This window comes from Bos indicus x Bos taurus, chromosome 19 (assembly GCF_003369695.1).
Source record: "Bos indicus x Bos taurus breed Angus x Brahman F1 hybrid chromosome 19, Bos_hybrid_MaternalHap_v2.0, whole genome shotgun sequence".
Classification (NCBI taxonomy): domain Eukaryota; kingdom Metazoa; phylum Chordata; class Mammalia; order Artiodactyla; family Bovidae; genus Bos; species Bos indicus x Bos taurus.
Window position 1 is genome coordinate 21,217,404 of NC_040094.1, and position 24,586 is coordinate 21,241,989.

Genomic DNA, 24,586 nt, shown 5'->3' on the forward strand with positions numbered 1-24,586 from the left:
TATTAACCATCTGATTGCACACTCACTGAGTTCTACAACCTGTGGGATCTTTCCTTCCCTCCATCACATCTTAGTCCAGACCCAAACTCAGCAGAAAAGGGGACACCTAAAGAGCTGTTGTGGGCTTCCACCCCCCCACCCCCACCCCCTGGAGACCAAAAAAAAAAAATCTCCTATCAGTACTCAACCTTTTAAGACTGAAATTGCCAAGAGGGCCACTTTTCATGTTACAGATTATTACAACACTTATCACTTGTCAGAGGTCCTCAGAAATTCCAAGATTTTCAAGGGGGAGGGGAGGGACATTCAGTCTTAAGTCAGCTTATTCACAAACCAGATCCCCATTTTTCAGTGACTGATTGTCCTTGAACACGGCAGTACAATAAACTGGGCCTCCACTGAAGGGTGGCAAACATAACCATCAAGTCCCACCAAGCCCCCCGCAGCCCTGCCCAGGGCAGACGGCCAGTCAGGCGGATGCCCCCTGCAGGGGCTGACTCAGCATACCTGCCCTGGGATGATGGGTGGGGAGAGCTTCTGACTGGACCAAATACTCTAGAAGGCCCTTTAAAAATGAGAAATTATTTCTAGAAAGTATTAAAAACCGTTAAGAAAGATCATCTCTAACAAGCATTAACGAATAGGACAAGATCAAAAGATGAGTTTGCTCTTTTTACTGGTTTATAATAATCTTAAAAACCCCATCACACCCATAAACCACCACAGGTGAGAGGATGAGGGAGATGGAGAATGAATGCTACAGTATGTGGACGGCAGGAGACCCAGATTATTCTCTAGCGGCAGTGTGGAATGGAGGCGGGGGTGTGGACAGGAGGCCCTGGCGTGGGCCCTTATTGCTGGTTGGGGGTTGGCTGGCAGAGGGGAAGAGGGGCTCAGGGTGATCTAGGAAACATCTCCCACCAAAGGGGAAGGTAGTGGAGGGCAGGGGGTCACAGTACATTTTCCATGCAGACTAGGGGTGAGAGTGAGAGCTTCAGATGCACCCCTACACAGGAAGAGATGGGTTTGAGGTTTGATTTTTAAGCCCCCAAGTTGGTGTCTGGTCCAATTGCCTAAAACGGCAGCTCACCTTTTGGGGAGAGAGGCATTGGAAGAAAATTACAGCAAAAGTATCTGGTTTGGAGATCAAGCAGGGGATAAGCTGAGACAGCAGTGTCCTTTCACAGAATTTAACTCAAGAGAAGGGGCCCCTGGGTGAGACGGAGGCCAGCACACTGGGAGAAGGCATCGCACCAGAAGCTGCTGGTGCTCCTGGGGGCTCAGGACAGGAAGGTACCAGTGTCTACAGACGGCAGCAAGACAGCGGGGAGCAATAAATTAGGACTTCATGTTGCTATCATTTGGCATAACACAATCAGGCATGATTTTTCCTTGTTTTTTTTTCTCTTTTTAAATATAAGGCAACTTGCCAACACATAATTTAAAAACTGGTCTTCAGTCACATTGCTTCAGATCACTAGAGAATTTCTGGCTAAAGAACAGTGGATAGTATAGTAAACAAAACCAAGAATCTTAAACAACATCAGCTCACATTCCCCAGAGAGGAGAGGAAAGGGTAGGGCTTATTTGGTTTAAAGGAAAAAAAAACAACAGCCCAACTATGTATCTTTAACAGAAGGAAGCAAAATGTTACAACAAAACATAATCTAAGTTACAGAAAAGTTTAAAGTTTCTAGCCAACTAACTGTCACGTGGGGATGGGACACTGAACGTGGGGTGGGTGAGGGAAGGGCGAGGGGCAGGAGGGGCTGTTTCCAATAGAGGCCCGTCTCCAGCTGTTGGAACCATGCTCATTTGGTAAAGGAGAAGTCAAAGAGCTTAAGGCTTTGTGTTTTTTTTCCTTCATTAAACTGAGGGGCTGCGGAAGGTGACTAGACAGTGAATGCACCTGTGGGGCCGCTCACACACACTGCTACTCAAACCCACGCTACATTCATACAGAACAGGACGCTTAAAACTTACAGTGTAGAGCAATATTCTTAGCCAGTGTAGAGAACCAAATGCAGTTTAACTTTTTTTTTTCAGTGTTTTTAATTCCAAACTCCAATGTGATCATCCCATACCTACTACCTAATTCCTCAAGTAAGACTGGCTTGTTTGTTTTGTTGGCGAGGGGAGAGTGGGGCATGAGGGCAGCAGGTGACTCAGGAGACAACAGGCAGGAAGGTCTTGGATATGCCAGATGTCCTGGCATTGCTCTAGGGATGGAAAGGGAGTTAGGAACCAAGGTATCAATACAAGACAGGCTCCCCACCCCCGCTGCCCTGCAATGTCCCAAGGCCATGGCCACATGCTGCAGGATGCCCTTGAGGAGTGGCAAGGATGAGTGCAGTGGCTCTGGGTTCAATGCAGGTGTAAAAATAGCCTTGAGGAAGGGCTGGAAGATGCAGACAGGGTCAGTTTTGATTTGAGGTCTTTGGGTAAATAAGAAATCAGCTCCCAGTACACTTGGGAAGTCTGGCTTCTTAGTCCCAGAAAGAGAGACAGGGAGAGGCCTAGCTTTGGCAGCTGGATGCTGACTACTCCCTCGCCTAAGGGGACCCTTCCCTTAGCCCATACCTCAGTCCTAAGGGCAACGGTGAGAGGTGCAGGTAAGGATGAAAGGAGGCTGGTGGGAAATGGTGGGCAGGAGGTGGCGGGGAGACGGGGCAGGAACTGGACTTGTAGGCAGGCAATGGAGAGTCAAGCCGGGAGTTGAGATTGGGTCCCAACATAAACCCAAAAGTTGCTGGGGCTGGTACAGGTGAAGATAAAGGCGAAAAGGACCCCCCTCTGTCCTCAATTAGATCCCACTAAATTCCCTTTCTTAGACATCTAAGAATGATCACGTTGGAGCAGTGAAACTTTGAAACTATCCAATTACTCAAAAGTAAGACTAAACCTAGGAGGGTGACGTATGACGTGGAACTGGAGGGCACCAGGGCTCCCTATCTATACCCGGGGTGCTGAACATGAAGACTTCGACTATCTGTGGGGTCAGGGGCTCGGTTGCCAGGGGCTCGGTGGGCCTTGCTCAGCATGGCCAGGCTCTGTTCTCGGAAGCAGGCCTGCTGGAAATCCCCACTTAGGTAATCCACCGTTTGTATCAAGCTGTTCTGGCTTGCCACTGGACCGCCCCCGGTCCCTGCCCGGAAGTGGGCCCCAGCAGCCACCGCCGCACAGTCGAGGGGTGCGCCCGTGGGCTGCCCACCGTGGAACGGCACGGCGAGGTCCTGAGACCCCGAGCTGTCGCTATTGGGAGTGGGCAGAATGTTGTTCCACAGGGGTTGGAAGTAGTGACCATTGGGGTAGGCCAGTGGGGCGGCCAGGCCGTTGACGGGTGGGGACGGGGTTGGCTTCTCCAGGGGTGGCTTCAGATGGAAAGACTGTGCCAGGCAGAGTTCCTGCGGGTAGGCAGGGGTCTTGCCCACCAAGCCAGGCCCTGCCAACTCGCGTCCTGCTGCATGCTTGCCTGTCAGGCCAGGGGCCGGTGTCCCACCGGCCTCACCGCACATCTGCTGCAGGTGTGCCAGCTGGTGCTGGTTCCAGGCGACTGGCTTGAGGTCGCTAGGGTAGCCAGTGGGGGCACGCGAGAGGCCCGCGGGCAGGTTGACGGGGCCCGCAGGGGGCAGCGCGGCGCTGGCCGCGTGGGTGTGCTCCATGGGATTGACCACACATGAAGGCATTGGTGTGGGGACGCTGTGGGTCGACACCCGAGTGCTTGCATTGATGAGCAGACTGCGACTAATGGGGCTGGGGTTGGCGATCTGGCCCTCACACACTGAGGTAGTGCTGACGCCCGCCCGCGTCTGGCAAAACTGGTTGATCTGGTGCACGATGCTGCTCAGGTCCGGGGGCTGGCTGTGCTGCAGGGTAGCCGCCATTGAAAGGGGGATAGTTGAGGTAGACACGGTCACATTCGGGGGGGCATCTGAGTCTGGCATCTTCCGGCCTCCATGCAGCAAGGGAGTGGGGGGGTGCTGGAGACCCTGGTGAGACAGGGCCTGAGGGTGGACCAAGCCCTGGGTCTGGGCCATGGGCTGAGGGTGACCCAGGCCCTGAGGCTGTTGGAGGCTCTGGGGGTGGGACAGCGCCTGGGGTGGCGGGATACCCTGAGGGTGCTGCAGCGTCTGGGGAGGGGCGTGGGCCAGGGTCTGTGCGTGCTGCAGGGCCTGCTGGCGGGCCAGAGCCTGGGCCTGGGGGTGGGCTAAAGTGCTGGGTGCCACAGTAGCATAGGGCGCCACTGGGGGGTTCATGATGGCCTCGGGGAGCAACCGGGCTCGGGTGCCGTCAAAGTCCTTGAGTATGCTTTTGGCTGGCACTTTGACAATGGCCAGCAGGCCTGCCCTGGTGGCGGCCTGAGTCGGGTAGGGGCTGTAGCGCTGGGCCGATGTGTCCAGGCCGTTCACAGTACGACGAACGTGTTTCCGCTGGGGAACCTTCACACTGTTGGGGAAGATTTTTATAGTCAGTGGGTTGTTTGCGACCTTCTTAGCATACGCGTCCAATTCGGCTGGGGTAGGGTAGTGAGCAGTTCTCATTTTCTGTGTAGTGTCCCCTAGAGAGAGAGAAGGGGAAGGAGAGCAGAGAAGGAGAGGGAGCTCGTCAGTGCCAAGCCAACCTGCCCTCCTAGACTTCCCGCCTGCGGCCTGCGGGGCAGGGTGCACGGGGCGTCAGGCTGAGCCTCCAGCTTGGAGCCAGCCTCAGCCCCAACAGAAACAAGCCTGGCTAGCATGCAGTGGGCACGTCTCATGGGCCAGGGCTCGTGATGAGTGCCAGGCTGTCCCATGAACCCCCGCTACTGTGTTAGGAGGCAGGTACCATCACGATGGTCCCACTTCACAAATGAGGTCACTAAAGATTAGAAGAGCAGAGCAACTTTCCAAAGTCTCGCATCTTAGACAGCCGGAACCGGGCCAATTCTCACGCGAAGTCTCTCCAAGTTCCTACTGGCCCCTGCTGGCCTGGGGTTTGGAGGTTCTAAGCAGGGCTGCTTGTCAGGGCCACTCAGTCCCTGCCAGGTGACAGCCTGGGGAAGAGGGCACCCAAAATGGCTCCTCTCCGGTCTGCGATGGCCAGTGAGGCGTCAGCTCTCTCGGCAGTGGCAGCTGGGGCACTGTGCCCACAGGGTGGGCATCCTGGCACAGGAGGCAGGATGCTTCTTTTTTCAGGGGCAGAGGAGCGAGCTGCCAACATCCCTCCCCCACCCCCATGTCACAAGTTCACTTTTGTTTACAGCTTACTCTCAGCCTGACTGGGTGAAGATCAAAAGGCTTTATTTATTTCCTTGTGGGGGGCGACAATGATGACAGGACTGCAGGGAGGGAGCTGAGGAGAAAGGATTCAGAGCATCTTGAAGTTCTGAGAGCCAAAAATAGTCTGTATTCGGCCCCTGTCAGCTGTCACTTTCTGAAATGAAAGAGGAAAAACCTGCCCTCCTTTGGAGACTGCGGAAACACCGCTCAATGGGCCTCATTAATGCTAACAGTCTCTTTGTTCCCATATCCAGTCGCTTCCCATCAGGGGGCTCCAGCGGATGTCGAGCTTGCAGTCAAAAAGGAAAAGGTTCTGAGAACCAGAGCTCTTTAAGCTTGCCAGGCTCCTGGCAAGGGGTCTCAGCGCCATTCTCCCTCTCTCCGAGGGAGGGTCTCCCCTGAGTATACACAGAAGGTGCTTAATAAAGGCTTGCTGAGTAAGTGCACAGACTCCTCGAGCAGGAAAAAAAAAAAAAAAGGAGGGGTGCGCCTGGCTGGGAGCCTGGGTTCAGCTAGCTGACTCCCTCCCTACTTCCTCCCTGTGCCGGAGGTGGCCAGGGCAGACCAAGGACTAAGCTGACCAAATGCCTGGCTTGTGGCCTCAGCTGGCTTGGCCCAAAGGAGACCCCATTCAAAGTCATGTCGCTGGGCATCACTGAACAGAAGTCGTCTAGTGAGTGCTAGCAGGGAGAGGGCACAGCTGCCTGCATTAGGTGACACTGCTGGTTGGCTGGCAGCAACTGCTTAGAAACTGCTGCTCTCCTCGGAAGCAAGAAAAGAAAGCTCCAGTTCAGGAGGGACAGAGAGATCCGGACTCACACTCAAAGAGGCAGGACTCAGCAAAAAAGGGTACAGGAGAAAAAAAGGGTACAGAAAGGAAAAGGTTCGTATTTTGAAATGCTGGCACAATGCCTTGAACTTGGGAGGCATTCTAACATATTCAAGGCTCTGCTTTATTTCCTGAGTGCTGAATACCTGCTCCATCCTTAATCGCAATGTTTGTAAGACGACTGATCTGCAGAAAGATGAATGTGACAGTGACAATTGAAGGTAGGAAGCAGAAGGAGGCAGAGAGGCCTGGAAGTCTCCCACCCACTAGGCAGCACTAGATGGCAAGAAGGGTCAAGGCCTGGAGAACAGAGTTCTGCTGCTGCTTGTAAGGCTCTGACCCTTAATGGGCTTCAGGCTTCATAAAGTGGGGGCCATTTTCTGACGTATCTTACATTCATTCTCTTGCACAGAGGACACCAAAAAAGTCTGGGATCACTGAAGAATGTCCCTAAATCCAGGGCACCAGCACTCCATGAGAAGCTGCCCTGGTCAGCCACCGCGCTTTCATGTGACTGATGAGAAGTGTGTGACACTCCTGGCGTGGCGCCTTCCTTCCCCAGAGCAGACCCGCAGTAAATACCTATAAGCACACTGTCTGGCTGAACAGCTGGGATTCAGCTGAACAGAAGGAGTCTGAAGCTGCTGCGTTTCCATTCAGACAGGAAACGAAGGTCTGCCCCTCCATGTAGGAAGAGTCTTGCTCCATGTTAACAAGCTTCTCTCCTTGAAGGCCAACTGAGAGAGGCTGGTACAGTGGCTTGCTGAACAACAGCTCCTTTGCTCCAAGTCAGTACCAACTCTCAAGCTAGTTTTTTCTAGTAGAGGCACAGGTATGCTGGCCTCTATCAGGAGTGTGGGACAGGACACTACACCGACCAGTTCCCTCTGTCCTGGCTCCGCTGATGCTGACAATGGTGATGAGGTGAGGGGCGGGGAGGCGGGACACGGGCTATAGACCATTAAGGAAGACTCTCGGGAATGACAGATGAGCATACTGGACAAGAAAGAGGTCACATTCTGGGCTCTGACACCACCCACTTCACACACCAGACTTCAGCCCAACCCTTCCGAGTCTTTCTCAGTCCTTCATCTCAGTCTCCACACAGGCACCCTGCAGCCTTTCTTTCTTCTGCACCATCTTCCTCTAAGTGCACAGCTGACACAGACACTATAGCTTTGCCAGCAACTTATTTAACTATCTGGTACCAACAGTGTCATTAATTGAGGCATAAAGCAGTGGAGAACAGAGACTCTGGTTAGAAAAAAGAGACTGGATTCAAGCACTGACTTGATTATCTGATTACTCAGAGTGTTGCTCAGTCATTCCTCATTTATAAACAGCAATGATACCTGCTGTCCTACCTCACAGAATTACTAAGATCAAAAAATCTGATGAACAGGAAATGTTCTGTGAACAGGACCTGTAACTGTCAATGGTAATTATTCAAAGATAGCAGGTTTCGCTGAGTCTGCCCAGAGATGAGACAAAGTAACCTTACCATGGAAGCCCTAAATGCAGGACCTCCCAGACTTGAGCCTGAGCATTAAATGTAGCAGAGAAAGTTCCATGGACTAGGGACTGGGGGATGGGGGAGACCTCCCCATTTATCTTTCTGTTTTGAAGATCAGAAGACACTAGTGGCTTACGCAGCAGGAGCCTCTAGCCTGTGGGGAGACACAGGCCGTGCATCAAACACAGGCTTTGGAGTCTGACCCAAGAGTGAATTCTAGCCTAGTCACTGATTAGTAATGTGACACTGACAAGTGACACTCTCATGCTTACAAGAAAGATAAATGAGTCTCCCATATGGAATTATTGAAGAGTGAATGGGAACGTACATAAAAATACGCAAGATAATGCCTGGCATATGGTAAGCACTCAACAAATGTTAGCTAATATTTCTGATGTTTCTCTGAGTTTATCCAGTCACTGGGCCAATTTGCCATTTCCAGATCTTTCCACTAGGGGGCAGATAAGCATATGGGAGTATAGTAAAAGATTAATTTTAATTATTTGTTCTAGGTCCCAAGACTCTACAGTGAAAGAATTCACAGTCGCTGTCTGAAAGACAATCTGAGGACCAGGGACCTTTGGTCATTTCAACCACTCTACCCAGAAATCTTCATCAAGCCACCCTATCTGTACACCTGACTGTGAGCTAGAGAAACAGGAGCAGAGGCATGGGGTTTAATGAAGGAAACAAATGTTCAAAAGCAACAGTTTCTGGGGAATTGGGAGAAGATGGCTTAGAGGAAAACAAATTTTTCAAGTACAAAGCTCCAAAATGGCTCAGGTCTCCTGAACCATGTGATGTTACAGAATAACAATCCAGGAAAGTTCTGGGAGGGCAGCCACTAACCACAATTGTGGTTTTCTAGCCCCTGCAGGACCCACCCAAAGGCAAGATGTCCCTTAATCCAGCCTGCACTAAGGTAAGTCATACTTTTGGTGGGAAAATACATCACACCCTCCTATACATGTAGAAGAGGATGGGGAGAAGAGAAAACACTGGTGTCTGAAGGGACTGGTATTATGATTCTGTACATACGGCAGCTCAAGCCGGGGGCAGACTGACCAGCCAGGTGACTGACAGTGCTGGGCCAAAAAGCCACATATCCCCTCTCCTGAGCCCTGACCTATCTCCCCTGCCTTAAGCTGACTATTCCAATATAAAAGATACTGAGCTGTTAAGGCTGATGCTGGGAAAGACTGAGGGCAGAAGAAGAAGAGGGCGTCAGAGGATGAGAAGGCTGGGTAGCATCACCAATAAAAAGAACATGAACTTGGGCAAACTCCACGAGATGGTGAGGGACAGGGAGGCCTGGTGTGCTGCAGTCCATAGGGTTGGAAAGAGTCGGACACAACTGAGCGACTGAACAACAACAAAGCTATAAATATCTGTACCCCATGGAGTTTCCTAGGTAGCACTAGTGGTAAAGAACCTGCCTGCCAATGCAGGACACATAAGAGACATGAATTTAATCTCTGGGTTGGAAGATCCCCTGGAGAAGGGCATGGCAACCCACTCCAGTATTCTTGCCTGGAGAATTGCCATGGAGAGAGGAATCTGGAGGGCTACAGTCCATGGGTCACAAGAAGTCAGACATGACTGAAGCAACTTAGCATGCACACACTCCATGCCCACCTCACTAGATACCGAGTTCTGTGTTTTGAGCAACTTTTAAGACCCTCCTTAGGATGGGAGCAGGGAAAAGCTGAACAGCAGTCACAGGTTTTGACAGCTGGTAGACCTGGGCTCTGAGCAGCATCTTAGCTTCTGGTTTCTGAAGCAGACAGTTTATACTCTGTCCCACCTTAATGGTGAATGCTTAATGCTAAGAGCTGTACATCACAGAACAGGATTTTTTTTTTTTTCCTCTAATACATTTTGGGAGAGCAAAGAAGCAAGCAAGTGAGCTTACAAACACCACTGGGTTTTCTTCTCTGCAAAAGTTTAGGTGTAGTTAAGGAGAGTCACAAGAGAGTTGAAGGGATTGAAATATACTGTCCCCTAAATGGACAGATATGCCTGAAACCAGAGAAAAAGGACACCTCAATTCTTGAATACAGATTTGGGATAGAGGTTTTTGCAGAGGTGACTTGGAGGCTGCTTTGGGGAGAAGGGAGTGAAGATCCAACATCAGCAGCTAAGATAAAGCTGCCAATTTGCCTTTCCTCCTAGATGGTTCAGCCCTTGATGGTACCTCTCTGGGTGAAGCTGTCAGCGTGTGTTAAGGACCTAGAAGACAGACAGCGAGCTGCATTCTGTTATCTTACCACATGCTTCTGCGTGCGCTCCCTCCCCAGCTGTGTGCCTGGAGGCCTGCGCCCAGTCACAGCGCGTGAGCATGCGGCTGTGGGTGGCCAGAGAGCCCAGACAACGCCCTCACCCGATCGGCACTCAGCGGGAGAAAGAAAGGCTGGGGCAGAGCTGGGACAGCGAGCTTGCCTACTGCGTCAGGCAGCCACAGAAGCAAGACTGACACCCTCAGCTCTGTTGTTACGGGAGCTGCATTCAGTGGCCAAATTCTAGATCTGGCCACGCTCTGAGTCTTACTCTCTCTCAAAGAAAGGAAATCAAGAGGCCAGACCGTTTTTAACTTCTGCAGATAATCTCATGGAGCAGAGAGCGGCAAACTACAGCCTGAAAGCCAGCACTGGGCTGCTGTGCTCCTGTAGCGGGTGGTGCTGGAGCACAGCCGCACTCATTTGTTTACATACTGCCTACGGCTGCCTGTGCCCCGTGAGAGCAGGGTGAGAACACGCAAGAGACCACGTGGTATGATCCATTTGACCCTTGACAGAAAAAGCTTGCCAACCTCTGTCATAAAGGAGTCAGGTAACCTGCTGAGGCTCTTTTTCTGTTAAAGGGTAAGCTGAGATGTCTCGCTGATTTTCCCTTTTTGCTCTGAAAGGAAACTCTATTCCAAATTTAGGGCCATCTTTACACTCGAAGACGCCATGCATGGCGATAAGCCAGGAACAGAATCTCCCTTGCACATTCACACAGCACAGGGACAAAGGGCAGGGGTCTGGGAAAATACAAAGTCTGAAGCCCCAGCGCCAGCCAATCCAATACAGGAAGCTAGCAGTTCTCCAAAATCCCGTCTTGGGGGAAGAATATTAACAGGAACACGCCCAGAGAGGCTGAGAAAGCCAGACAGTTCCATGTCCCTTCTGGAGGCAAGAGTTTGTTTGCTGTGAGCTGCGGGCATTGGCTCAGAAGGCAAACAGCAAGGTCAAGGGGGAACGGTCTGTCTCCGTGGCAGAGGGCACTCAGAGAGCTCCAAACAACACAACAGTGCACACGGTTTGTTTCAGGGATACAGTAAGTCATCTGGACTGTGCGTTTTCATTCCATTCCTCCCAGGGTTCAAACTGAAACACTTCCTTGAAGGGTGATGTATACACATAAGATATATGTAACACTGGGCTGTAAAACTCCATATAGTCCTACTGCTCAACAGACATCTATCAGCAACAACTAAAATTAAGATGACATACACTGGGGAACCTAGTATTACGAGGCTCTCTCTGAGTAGAGAAGCGCCTCGCACTGCCGACAAGTGCCGCAGCTGCTTTCCTGCTGTCTGTGCTGAAGAACACCTTGGAGGTACCAAAGCCAGGGTACCCCAAAGTCGTCTCTGGGAGAACCCGAATGGAGGGGAAAATAAAGGACCGCATGCTCCCCTGGGATCCAGATCACTTACATTTCTGAAGTCCAGTGTTCATCTGCGTGTGAGAGAGAAGCTGAAAGGACAGGTCACCTGGCCCTGGTAGACAGGCTAGCATGGCAGACCGGCATCAACACAACGTGAGGCAGCCACTCACACTGCAACAACAGAGAAAACAAGGTCACGGAACACAGAGCAACTCACTCCAGAAGATACCAGGGACATCGGATAGCAGCAGCAGAGGCCCAAGTTTAGACAGATAAGCAATTTAATTAGCAGTATGTAGGACAAAAATATATCTATGTCTTTATCTGTAGAAACAATTTGCTCTCTACGATTGCTATGGCTCAAATATTTCAGTCAGCACAGATGCCTGGATGGGGAAAATAAAAACTAGACAATACTGATCTACACAAACAACTGAAGGTCTTTATGTTCACAAGCTACAGACGCACTCGCTTGACGCTTGTATTTCCCATGGGCTGCCTCTCCTTACGGCTTTTGGGTAAGCCCACGTGGCAGCCACATAAATGGTATGCTGGCTCTCCTCCATGCCCCAGCTAAGGCAGGCACAGAAAGGCTAGGGCACAGTCCAACTGAGGTGAAGGAAAAGACGATTTCTCCCTAAAAACAGAACAGCATTCCTGAAGACAGCTCATCCTCATGGGGCCCAGCTCAATCTATTCAGAGACCTGGCTGGGGGCCGGGGCAGCCAGACACTTCCAGAGACAGTACAGTATATGAGATACAAAGACACTCAAAGTCCAACTTGTGACCCCGGTAATCTGAGCTGACTTTTTTTTTTTTTGGCCGTACCACTCAGCTTGCAGGATCTTAAGTTTGCCAACCAGGGACTGAATTTGGGCCCTCGACAGTGAAAGGGCAGAGTCCTGACCATTGGACCACCAGGGAATTCACCTGAACTTATTTTTAAAAAGGAGGAGGAATAAGAGCATCCTAGGAGACAAGACTAACTACTATTAAAGCAAATTCTGTCTGCAAGTTTCTGGGGATTCACCTTCCTATGGCCTTTCACACAATTAGACCTCCAGAGCTATCCACTCCCCCGCCAAAAAAAAAAAAAGGAAAAAGAAACTGCTTTGCTCCCAGGGTAAATCAAGAAAGTGGTAGGCTGCCAGCAGCCCTCTTTGGGCAGGTGATTCTGATGTTGTAACAAGATGGCATGGTTTCATCAGTGAAGTCTTCCAACAACACACACACAGCCCAAGCAAACAAACACTGACTAGCCTTCTGGAGGGAAGGAAGCTTTGTCAACAATTCAAGCTCCCCATGTACCAAGGACCACGCTTCTCTCCCATCCAAGTACTAACCAGGCCTGATCCTGCTTAACTTCAAGATCAGGCGCGTTCAGGGTGGTATAGGAACCACCTGTTTGGGAACACGCGTTTCCCAAACAACTGTAATGTACTAAATCATACTGAATTCCTTTCCCACACTGCAAACCCCAGAAATGAGGGTGGCTTGGTATTAAAGCTTTCAGATCACAACAAAAAAGGAACGGTGTGGGCTGGGGGGTTGGGAGAGGTGAAGGGGAAGCTCAAATGTTAAACAAAGACCACAAAACCTCTTTCTTTCCCTTAAAGGGTCCTCTCAGGTATGTGAAAACTACCTTGTCACAATGAGCATCAGAGAGCTCCAGCTTGCAAGGCCAGGTAGCTGAAAAGATACTTTGTGAAAGAGGCTGCTCAGACTGTGTCTAAGATAGCAAGTGTAGAAAGAACTGAAGCGTGAAAGCCTCAATGAGAACAGAGCTGCCCCGGAGTTCTGGCACAGATTCGGTCTTTTCAGGTCTCTGGTGGGTGGGATGACAGAATGAACAGTGTGCCAACTGCAGTGCCTTGAGAAATAAAAAGTCTTCTGTTAGGGTCAAACGACTGAGGCACTGCTTACAACCTCCCTGGTGAACGCTGATCTCTGTTTAATAACCTCTCCCCTATGGTCCTAATACAGCTGAGGGCAAACTCCAAGGAAAGGAAGAGAATTAACAAATCCTGGAGCCTAGTATCGTGCAAAGGGCTGTATGAGGGGCTTTAGTGACGTTTTCTTTCTGAGGTCTCCCAACCTTTCTTGGAGGTAGGCAATACTTTCACTTGTCTCATCCTCTCTAGCCTGGATTACGACAACAGCCTTCCAAATGACCTCTCTCTCTGTTTTACCCCTGCTCCTATCACCCAATCTATTCTCCACATCGCAGCCAGAGTAATTTATTTTTTTAATTGGAAACCATATCAGCTCAAAAATCTCCAACGACTTCCACTCTCGCTTAGAATAAAATACAAAATCCTAACATGGCCCACAAGGCCTTCAATGATCTGTTACTATCACGTATCTGACCTTATCTTCTAACCTCCTCTGACACTTTTGCTGACTCTAATTCCAGTCACAGTGGTCTCCTTGGAGCCAAGCACACTCCCACTTCCAGGCCTTGTACTTCACCTGGAAAGCCAAGAGACTGTGAAGATAGAGGTACAAAAAACACATTCATTCAGGTGTTTTGCAGATACACTCTCTCCCTGTACTTTTTAGAAGGAACTAATCTACGAATGATCACTGTAATCTCTGATAGACCTAGCAAATCCTGATGCCTGCAACCACGAGACAAGTGGGGGTTGTGGATCCTAAAGAGCTGACCATAACATACTGCCCTTCAAGCCACAACTCTGGATTTCAACAGGAAGAACAGGAGAGAATTAAGCCAGCTGAACTGTGGCAAAAGGCGTTAGTGATTTACTGACAGCAAGCAAAGGAGCACAACTAAGAGGTGAGCTCTGTAAAGACTCCAGAAAGTCAGTGTTTAGTCTGAGCAGGAAGCAGTCCCAGAGTTTGGGACCTCCGATGATTATGTTCCCAACCAGAAAAGTGAAGTCGCTCAGTCGTGTCCGACTCTTTGCGACCCCATGGACTGTAGCCTACCAGGCTCCTCCCTCCATGGGATTCTCCAGGCAAGAGTACTGGAGTGGGTTGCCATTTCCTTCTCCAGGGGATCTTCCCGACCCAGGGATCAAACCCGGGTCTCCCACATTCCAGGCAGAGGCTTTAACCTCTGAGCCACCAGGGAAGCCAGAACCCCCAGCAAGTCTAACTCCTGAGCCCTTACTGGCATTATCTGGGCTGCCAAGAGCACAGCCCTTTGTCTGTGCACACTTCCTTTGCGAGTTCAGGGACCTGTCATCTTTTCCAAAAGACTGCCTCTTGAACTAAGGAAATCTTCAAGCCCCCTGAGGAGTTTTACTGAAGTCAGGAATCAATTTCTGCCAGGGCAGGGAAAACAGAGAACGTGGCAAGGTTCACGAGGGTTGTGAGGAAATAGGAAGGAAGCAACTTGCTTCCACAAGCCATTCGAAAGCAGGAATGCATTGTACAAAGCACTTCTCTGGAGGCTTGGCAGCTGAGTACAAGCCTTTTATTTAAAAACTTCAAGCCACCCACACATTTTGATTACCATCTGGCTTTTTTCTTAAATGTATATTCCAATATAAGTTATAGCTGATAACTTCCACATGCACAATTAGACCCAGAAATCAACATTACCTCTACCTTCTCTGAAAGGGCCTCAAAATTCAAATCCTGACTTCTGAACAGCATCAAGTAGCAACCTGGTGCTCAGGCCAAATGAGCTGCAGACATCACAGAGAAAGAAAAAAGATCTCCTTGCAGAGCCTCTCTGTGCGCTCTCAGCCAGCTTTCCTACCACCAGCTGGTCTGCTCCCTCAGCAGGGGGACGACAGTATCACAGTGAGCACAGAACTAAGGTGTTCAGACCCTCCTGGGGCATTTGCACAAGTGCTGGCTTTTCCCAGACGACCTCTAATTAAGGAACAAAACTCTGACCCCACTGGGAAAATTCAAACGGACTTTCATCCGTGCCCCCCACACCTCCCCCGCCTCACCGAGGTTAACAGAGGCTCTATCAGAGTTGTGAGGTCACACTCTGCTTTCCTGGGTAGCATCTGATAAAGGGCCATCTCTGCCTTAGGACAGGTGTGTGCCGGTAGGAGCACCGCAGCTGCTTGTACTGTTTGTCCCTGTTCATGCTTAACGACCACTGGAGGGTAGAAAATGAGGAAAAGAAAGACTCCTCTTCATTTTTTTTTTTCCCAAGTGGGAAAAGGAGGGGAGAGAAAATACTAGCAAAGGTTTTTTACTTGGGAGTCGGGGGTGAAGTGATGGAGAGTCGTGACCTCCCAGCAGAGTCTCCCACCCACAGCCTCGTGCCTTCCAGTACCCTTATTTCCAAGACTCTCTCCTGCTTTCCTTCTCTTTCTCTGCCTTCAACCCCAATTTCAAAAAGAATTACCACCTCCCCAAAAGTAAAGGTTGACAAACCCAATTTCTGATTCATGCTCTGGTTCAAAATTTTAAATCTGCCATTTATGGATTTTAATTAAAAAATGAAATTGAGAGCAGTGCCATCTCTGAAATCCCAAGTAAAAAAAGAAAATGTTATGCCCCCTTGTTATCAGATTCCACTTTATAAAATACACCCAACAGTGAAAATCCTCAGTCCATGCATCTTAAAAGAGTATGATTAACCCTGAGAAACTGCATTCATTAAGAGTCATCACTATCTTTGACTACTAAGTTTTCTCATCCATGAGGTAAAGGCTTATCTAAAAAGACTGCCTTTCAATAATGGGGGTAGAATTCTCATCCTACTCCCCATTCCTTTACTCCTGGGGTCCAAGAAATTAGGTTAAAAACCGAAGGGAATACTGCTCTGGGGAAAACAAACAGGGACAAAGACGGTAAAATATTACATGTTCATCAAACCAGACTCTGCAGAACCAGTCATATTTAAGGTCTGTGTCACTAAAACCATCTATTCAAACAAATAATTCTGTCAGTCCAGGTAACTGGCAACTTCCAACTCTCTTGTACTTTTCACTACTAACCCAATCTCAATAACATTCAGTCATTGCTCAAAGGCATCTTTCTTCTCTATCTTTAACACAATAGGGGACTTATCACTAGCAACTGAGACCTCACAACTCTAAGCTGGGAGAAGGAGCAGGCGAGAAAGATGGACGTTCCCTCTGGACTAACTTTGTTGCAAGCCCAGAACTACCCCTGCTGCAAACCACCTCCACAAAGCTGAACACATGAGGCTCAAGGGGTTTGGAAACATTATTTCTAACTACCCTTTAAGACCCATCACAAAAGGTCCTGTTCCTTTCCTATCCACCCCACCCCACCACCATGTCACTAAATGTGCTTTCTCTGCCAGTGCTTTCTTTAGCATGAGCTTTCTTTCCTGGAGCCTCTCATTATTTCATCTAAGGACCCAAGTGCTTGCTTTCTCCTGAATTTGTTATTCAGGTCCCAAGAAAGTATTTGCCCTGGACATTCTAACCTTTCAACTTGAGCTTCTGAAGACTATCTTTTATTTATCCTTCCCAGTTACAGGGTCAGGACCAAGATTATTCATGTAACAGATGTTTAATAAATACTGCTGGCTCACATTCCAAAAGAATAGCATATACTTTAATCCCAGGGTCTGGAATTTATCTGAATTTAGGTCCTTGAAACACATGAATAACCGAAGTGCCAAAAAGTGTCTGGGCTGGTGTGTACACAGGTGCCTTTACTCTGGGAATGAGAGAGCAGAAGAGACAAAAACTACCTAGGTGCTTAAAAAAAAAAGGCCCAGGTACTACTACTGCATTGTATTGAAAAGTATCCGCTGGCTTCTGTACATTAATTACCATTAGGCAGAAATCAGTGCTCCTAAAAATGTGAAATGAAGGTTACAAGCTGCTAAATCAGAATTTGCAGTTTCTAGTCACTGCATGTAATAGCCTTCAGTTTCCTAACGGCTGTATCACTATAACTTAAGCTGAACCATTTTAGAAAGACTGACAACCTTTGTACTTAACCACATTCATAATCACAAGCAGAGCTGTCAGGTTGGTAGGATTCTACTCATAAGTACCTGGGACTGTGCACAGCAAAACAAAGAGATAATAAGAAATCAGAAGAAACCACTTCCTTGCAATAATACACAAATAATGGATTTTTTCCTTTTACAATTTCCTGTAGAAACCTGTGCCAAATCAGAAAGCTTTTGATTATTACTCAGATGAAATATAATTCAACAAATAACCTATAATTATGTGGCAATTTTTAATCTTCAAAGCCCTGCATCCCCCATGAGTTCACGAAAAGCTGCTAGAGAAGCACAGCTCTCACACTCAGGCGGGGAAACTGAGGCAACTGAGTTAAAAAAGGAAATCTGTAGGAAAGATATCAAAGTTGGGTGCGATTTTAAGGCTCAGAGTGTCTAAAAAGTCCTTTAATAGGCACTGACTGAGCTTAAAACAAGTCACACCATAGACAGGCATTTATTCCGATAAAATGAAAAAAGGCAGGTCCTCAGTATAGCTTCTGTAATCTTACAGATCAAAGCCACAACATGGAAAAAGAATTTTAAGAATGTAGCAGGCTGTTTAAAAACCTTGGCAAGCATGTGTTCAAAGAGCAGCTAAACACGCGGCTTATGCAGGCCCTTCCTCCTCCCTCTGCACGCAGGCCACGTTCTCCAGGGACTCGCTGGCCCAGAGGAGGCCTCTACGTCAATCTAGAGTCTGGCTTTCAAGTTTGAAGGGTGACGGGGATTTAAGAGACTTAAGGGCATTTAGAAAGCCTGCCACATTAAAAAAAAAAATTTATTTTACTGAAATATAGTTGATTTAAACGTTGTGTTAATTTCTGCTGTACACCAAAGTGATTCAGTTCTACATATATATACATTCTTTTTCATACTCTTTTCATTAGGACCCTGCTGTGTATCCATTCTATATATAATAATAGTTAGCATCTGCTAATCCCAAGCTCCCAATGCATCTCGCCGCCCACCCCCCGTCCCCGCCTTGGTAACTGTAAGTCTGTTCTCTGTGTCTGATTCTGTTTCAGAAATAAGTTCATTTGTGTCATATTTCAGATCCGCATATAAGTGACAGCGTATGGTATTTGTCTTTCGTTTCTTTTTTGGCTGTGCCACACAGCTTGTGGGACCCTCAGTTCCATGGTCAGGGATCAAACCCAGGCCGTGGCAGTGAAAGTCCAGAATCCTAACCACCAGGTCACCAGGGAACTCCCCTGCTCTTTCCCTTTCTGACTTATTTCACTTTGTAAGATAATCTCTAGGTCCAACTATGCTGCTACAAATGCCATTATTTCATTCTTTTTTATAAGCTGCTCCATTTCGAGCACAGAACTACAAGGTATTATTCTAAAACAAGTCTAAATGAGAGTGTTTGGGTCTGTGTGTGTTTCTTCACCCTGGTGCCCAGGTGTCTCCCTTTTCTGGGTCTAAACTGCATTACCCAAAGCTCACTGCTGTGTTTAGAAAATTTGAGAGAAATTTATAAACCCGTATTTTTGCTATGTACTGAGTAACATTGATTTATACTAAGAGGGTAGTTTGTCAAAACTGCAGAGAACGTTTTAATGCAATTTTGAACAGGTGTTGAAGAGTTATGAATGGAAGCAGGGAAGGAGACAGCAACAACATGTGAATGAGTGTGTGTTAGTGGAGTGAAGACACGAATTCCATCGCAATTGTTGGAGAAATGTAAGCAACTCCAAACACACAAGGAAATGGTACAACTATCTAATAATTAAAGAAATGTAAATTAAACAGATGACATTTTTTGCTTAAAAATTGACAAACATGTTTGAAAAAAAGTCTAAATCACACCGAGTCATGGATTCAGTGAAAAGTCACTAAAGTGAGATGCTAAATTGACACACTTCCTAAAAATAAGTTTTTTAAATACTCATACTCTTTGATATAATAATTATACTTCTAAAAAGCCTAACTTAAGGAAATAATCAGAAATGTAAACAAAGATTTACACACAACTCTCTTCACTACAGTATGGTTCATAATTGTGTGAAATCTCCAACAATCTAAATGTCCAAAGGCAAGGAAATCATTATATAAATTACGGGATATTCATCTAATGAAATTAGTATAAGCCTCCCAAATTAAATATATATCATTAAAGACTATCTAAAGACAAAAAATGCTTATAAGTGCTGGGTTTAAAGAGTACATATAATACATAAATATGGTATAATAATAATTTTGTAAAATTTATTATATAGACATGAAAATTATGAAGTCATTTGTATTTGACCACTAAATGCATTACAGCACTCTGTGGAGATGAATTCTCACTCCTGGACTATCTAGTTTAGGATATCATTCTACTCAGCTTTTATTTCTTGGATCATAAAACCAAGAGAGCCAAGGAAGTCAACAGAATTTAGGAAAAAACTGGGTGGCAAGGGCAGTCATTTTCTGGTAAGGTTTCAACAGCAGAAAATTCACATACAAAAAAGCGTCCAGTGCAGCTCGAATTACCTGAAGAAACCTGGATTAACAAGAGGCACAATGTCAAAGTGGCTACGAGACAAGACTGGGTTTGAATCAGAACTAGACAAGACTGAGCTCTCTGCTCCCTACCAGTTGTGTGACCCTGGGGGGAAAAACCTCATCTGTAAAATGTTTCCTACTTCATGGGATCATTTTAAGGACTAAATTAGTTTAATATACTCAAGTGTTTAGGACACCAGTGTGAACACTGTTCAAATGTTGGCTGATCTATCGTACAATCTATCAAAATCCAGGCCACTTTTTATTTTGCCACCAGAACTAAACCACCCTCTTAGACTCTATAGTTCTTTACACTTTGAAACATGTTTGCGTACATTATTTCACTTGAAACTGAAAGCAAGTTTTTAATCCAGATGGAATAAGTATCATCCCCTTTCCACAGATTAGGAAACCTAGGTTCAGAAAGGTGAGGTAACTTGTCCAGTGACACACAGCTGGGACGGTGAACCTCACACGACAGTCTCTGTCTTAACTCCCACACCTGTAGCTCATTCCATCAGACAAATATTTTCTAATCCACAAGCTTAAAAAAAAACCCCACAAGGTAACAGTTAAGAATGCTTATTGTTTCATGACTCTGTCCCAGCTATTGAAATTATGAGCGTATTTATTGGGATGCAGTCTTCATTGTGGGCACAAGGACGTTCAGAAAATGCTGCACCATATCACAGCTGCCGCTCAAGCCAATATTTATTGAGCACCTACCATAGCCCTCTTCCTACACTATTATATACAACAAAAACATACAACTCTAGGCCATGGCTTTGTCTTTTAAGTGTAAATGTAATTATTGACTCTCCAATGGATTTGGGGAACGACCTGCTGCAGATCAGCTCTTCACTCTGCAACTCTATTAGACCTTTGCTAGTCTGACACTTCGGAAATGGCTTTCAGTGAAAACTCCTTTCAAAAAAAAGGACCGGGGGAACAACTATAACCAGAGTAAGACTGCATAAAGGCAAAGGAAAGCTTTAGGTTTGAGTGGTCAGACTTTTTCCCAGGAGAAAGCTTTATCATTCACACTGAGGAAAAGTGTACCAGAGAATACTACAAGTAATGACCAACAGTTACCTCTCGTTCTCAAGCTACCCTTGTTCAGGAAACTCTTCCCCTCCTGTTCTCAGGCTCTTTCCTGAATGGGAGAAGTCAACCCTGACTAACTCTGAACACACTCTCAACTCATACCTTTTCTAAGTTGGTTTCCACTTTGACACTCACACTATGATGGAATCTGGGCATCACAGAGCCGACCAAGATCTCTGACAGGAAGCATTTCTCTGCTTTTTAAGGTGTTCCGAGTTCAAGGGTGAAAAGGAGCTCACGCTTTTTCATGGCTATGCATCTACTCTATCTACTGTGTATTTATTTGGTCTGTTACTTTCTTAGAACCAGTTCTCTGTACACAGTGCCTCGAGCTTATGTGCCTTAGGTTTCTAGTGTAGTTTCAGTATAAACTCAGGGCAGGCAGGGAATGTTAATGCTACAGTAAACATACTGCCCTTCACTGTATCTCTAGTCTGCTGCCATCCAGGGTTAGTGTGGCAACAGGCAGATATTAAGGTAACAGAACAAGGCATGACTGACACACTAATACGTTCTGTTCATTTAGGTCCTTCCTTCTGCCCCCACTCCCATATTCTGGCCTGGAGAATTCCATACACTGTGTAGTCCATGGGGTCCCAAAGAGCCAGACACGACTGAGCAACTTACACTTCTGCCCCAGCCTGAGTAGAGGAGTTTGAGGAATTCTAATGTATAACAACTTTGGGGGAGGGTTTCTACAGCCTTAGTGAAAATCAAAAGATCTTACCTTGCCATTTCACTGAGGCTCCATGGGGTCTCGAAGAGTTGGGACACAACTGAGAGACTTCACTTTCACTTTTCACTTTCATGCACTGGAGAAGGAAATGGCAACCCACTCCAGTGTTCTTGCCTGGAGAATCCCAGGGACGGAGAGCCTGGTGGGCTGCCGTCTATGGGGTCGCACAGAGTCGGACACGACTGAAGCGACTTAGCAGCAGCAGCAGCAGCAGCAGCACTATCACCTGAAGCTTTATTCCACATACCCAAGGAATTACCAAGCTTCTGAAGCTCAAGGTGTCTCTGAAAGCAGGAGAGGCTGTTAAACCTCCAAAGGACCTAGGAACTGACAGCTTACTGAGGAAGAAGAGCAACCCTCCTCCCATGCCCTGTGAACTCCCACAGCTAGCTAATAAAACTCAGAATACTGGCTACAGCCATAGGAAGAAGGAAGGAGAGAGAGACAGTCCCTATCTGTGCTAGAAGAATACTTTAATAGTTGCTGCTAAGTTGCTTCAGTCGTGTCCAACTCTGTGCGACCCCATAGATGGCAGCCCATGGGATTTTCCAGGCAAGAGTACTGGAGTGGGTTGCCATCGCCTTCTCCAATGCATGGAAGTGAAAAGTGAAAGTGAAGTTGCTCAGTCATCTCCGACTCTTCACGACCCCATGGACTGCAGCCTACCAGGCTCCTCCGTCCATGGGATTTTCCAAGCAAGAGTACTGGAGTGGGATGCCAGTGCCTTCTCCATTAATAGCTAAACACCCACAAAAATAAGATTCTGAACTTAGCTTTAGGAGGCTTCCTCATTTCAGGAACTGCCTGGGAAACAAAACAAAAACTCACAATATAGTTCTTTAAATTTTTCAAGGACACAAGGTACCATAACTCATTCACAGATCAACCCATTAGCAGACTGGCCCTGAGAAATTCCATAATCATTCAGCACTGTTATTTGTCAGTGGGTGACTGGTTCTAACTGGTCAAATAAGTCTTATACCAAATATTAAGTCCCACCCAAACAGAACAATTGAACTCAAGATTACTTTAGCATTGAGTGAATCAGGAAAAATTATATAAATATATGGTTTATCTTACAGATATCCAAACAATCTGCCTTCCTTTTTCTCAGAGATACCTTCAAGAAATGGCTAACACTACCAACTGAACATCTTATCGACAGGGGCAGAAAACAAGTTCTCTTCTATTCCTGGTACATGCCTCCTTCACTCGGCACACCCATTCAAGGTCCTAATTTCTACTCTATCAACTTCTCGCTCTGAGGTCTCCCTCACCAACTAAGTGTCCTAACCAAATTTCACCCAGTTCCCTCTGTCAGGTCGTTTCAATTGGATAAGAAACAGAAGGTGCCCAGAGTGCAGAGTGAGGAGAGTGCCCACAAAGTTGCAAGTGGTGAGCCCTGACGTGGGGAGCCAGAACCCAAGTGGTGTGAGAGCACCCCAGCAGGGGCAGACGAAGTGACTACTTCTCATTCAACAGCAATGAGCCCCAACAGCGTCTGCTCAGATCTCGGCTTCTAATTACTAAATTCTCCACTAACAGGAACAAAGGCCTTTGGAGAAATGGCTGAGGCAGAGAAAGTACTAGATGAGTCTGGTACATATTACAGCGCAGGAAAGGAAGTGCTCAAAGAGTAACAGTGACATGTCAAAGAAGACAGAAGTGACAGGATGCTCAACTGGTGAGGGAAGCTCCAGAAAGAGAAGTTTACACAGCAGAAATCAGAGGGAACACAGAGCGGATACACTGAGTGAAGGAGGCATATACTAGGAATAGAGTAATTAGAGACTTGTTTTCTACCACTATTCATAAGATGTTAGTCTGGGTTAGTGCCAACCAACCCCTTGCAATAAAAAGACAGTAAATCACTTAGGCACCTTTCAGGTTAAACATATAGTTAAATATTTTTTCTTGATTTACTGGCAAAATCTGAGATAATCTGAATATCAAAACAAATAGAGATAGACTAAATTTAATAAAATGTAGTCAAAGTGAAAGTCGCTCAGTCGTGTCCAGCTCTTTGTGACCCCATGGACTATACAGTCCATGGAATTCTCCAGGCCAGAATACTGGAGTAGGTAGCTGTTCCTTCTCCAGGGGATTTTCCCAACCCAGGGATCGAACCCAGGTCTCCTGCATTGCAGGAGAATTCTTTACCAGCTGAGCCACAAGGGAAACCCAAGAATACTGGAGAGGGAAGCCTATCCCTTCTCCAGCGGATCTTCCCGACCTAGGAATCGAACCGGGGTCTCCTGCATTGCAGGCGGATTCTTTACCAACTGAGCTATGATAAGTTGACTAAAATAGGAAATCATGAGCCCATACTAATGTAAATAAACTAGTAAACTAAAAGGCTTAAAAGAAAATGTTTGCATAGTTTTGAACTGTCTCCTCCCAAAATATTAATTACAGAGGGAAGAGTAACTTTACACTGGAAATGCCTATAAGGAACCAGTTTAATCAAGTGATCAAACATTCTCAGTAATGAGACAAATAAAAACTCTGCATTTCTGAAAATTATGCAATGAAGAGCACAGCATCATTCCTGTGATATTCCTGTTGAAGATGTACAACCTAGATTAAACATGAAGAACCATTAAACAGTTCCAAACCGAGGACTTTATACAAAACAACTGCTGGTAGTTGTCAAAGTCACGAATGTCAAAGGCGGCCTGAAAAACTGTTCCAGATTGAAGGAGACCAAGAAGACAGAAGAAATAAACGCAAGGTATGGTATTTTTTTGTAATAAAGAGCATTACTGGTACAACTAGTAACATTTGAGGGGGGTGCTGATAATTATATGATGGTAATGTTGTCACCATTAACTTCCTGATTCTGATGGCTGCATTGTGATAATGTTGGAGAATACTCTTTGCAAAAACTAAAGTATTCAGGGATGATGGAGAATCAAGTGAGCAACTTACTCTCAAATGATTCAAGGAAGAAAAATACTCTGTACTGTACTTGCAACTTTTCTATAAATTTGAGATTGTTTCTGAATTTTTTTATTATAATTGTTAAACAAACAAACCAAAAATAACCAAGATAGCAGTGCTGAAATCTGAAGGAGGGTAAGAGATCAA

General features: G+C 46.8%; 1 protein-coding gene across 4 annotated transcripts in view; it reads right to left on the reverse strand.

Annotated features, from left to right (window-relative positions):
• Positions 1 to 659: 659 nt before the first annotated feature.
• Positions 660 to 24,586, reverse strand: part of FAM222B (family with sequence similarity 222 member B) — a 54,955-nt gene continuing 31,028 nt past the window's right edge. For 2 of the 4 annotated variants that reach the window (XM_027517733.1, XM_027517734.1), the window contains exons 2-3: positions 11,298 to 11,419; positions 660 to 4,446 (exon numbers count right to left, since the gene is read on the reverse strand). In XM_027517733.1, coding sequence (XP_027373534.1) covers positions 2,949 to 4,256 — 1,308 coding nt within the window. In that variant the 5' untranslated portion in view covers positions 4,257 to 4,446; positions 11,298 to 11,419 and the 3' untranslated portion in view covers positions 660 to 2,948. Of the gene's footprint in view, positions 4,559 to 11,297; positions 11,420 to 24,586 lie in introns of all 4 variants that reach the window. The other 2 variants (XM_027517731.1, XM_027517732.1) reach the window with 1 other exon arrangement.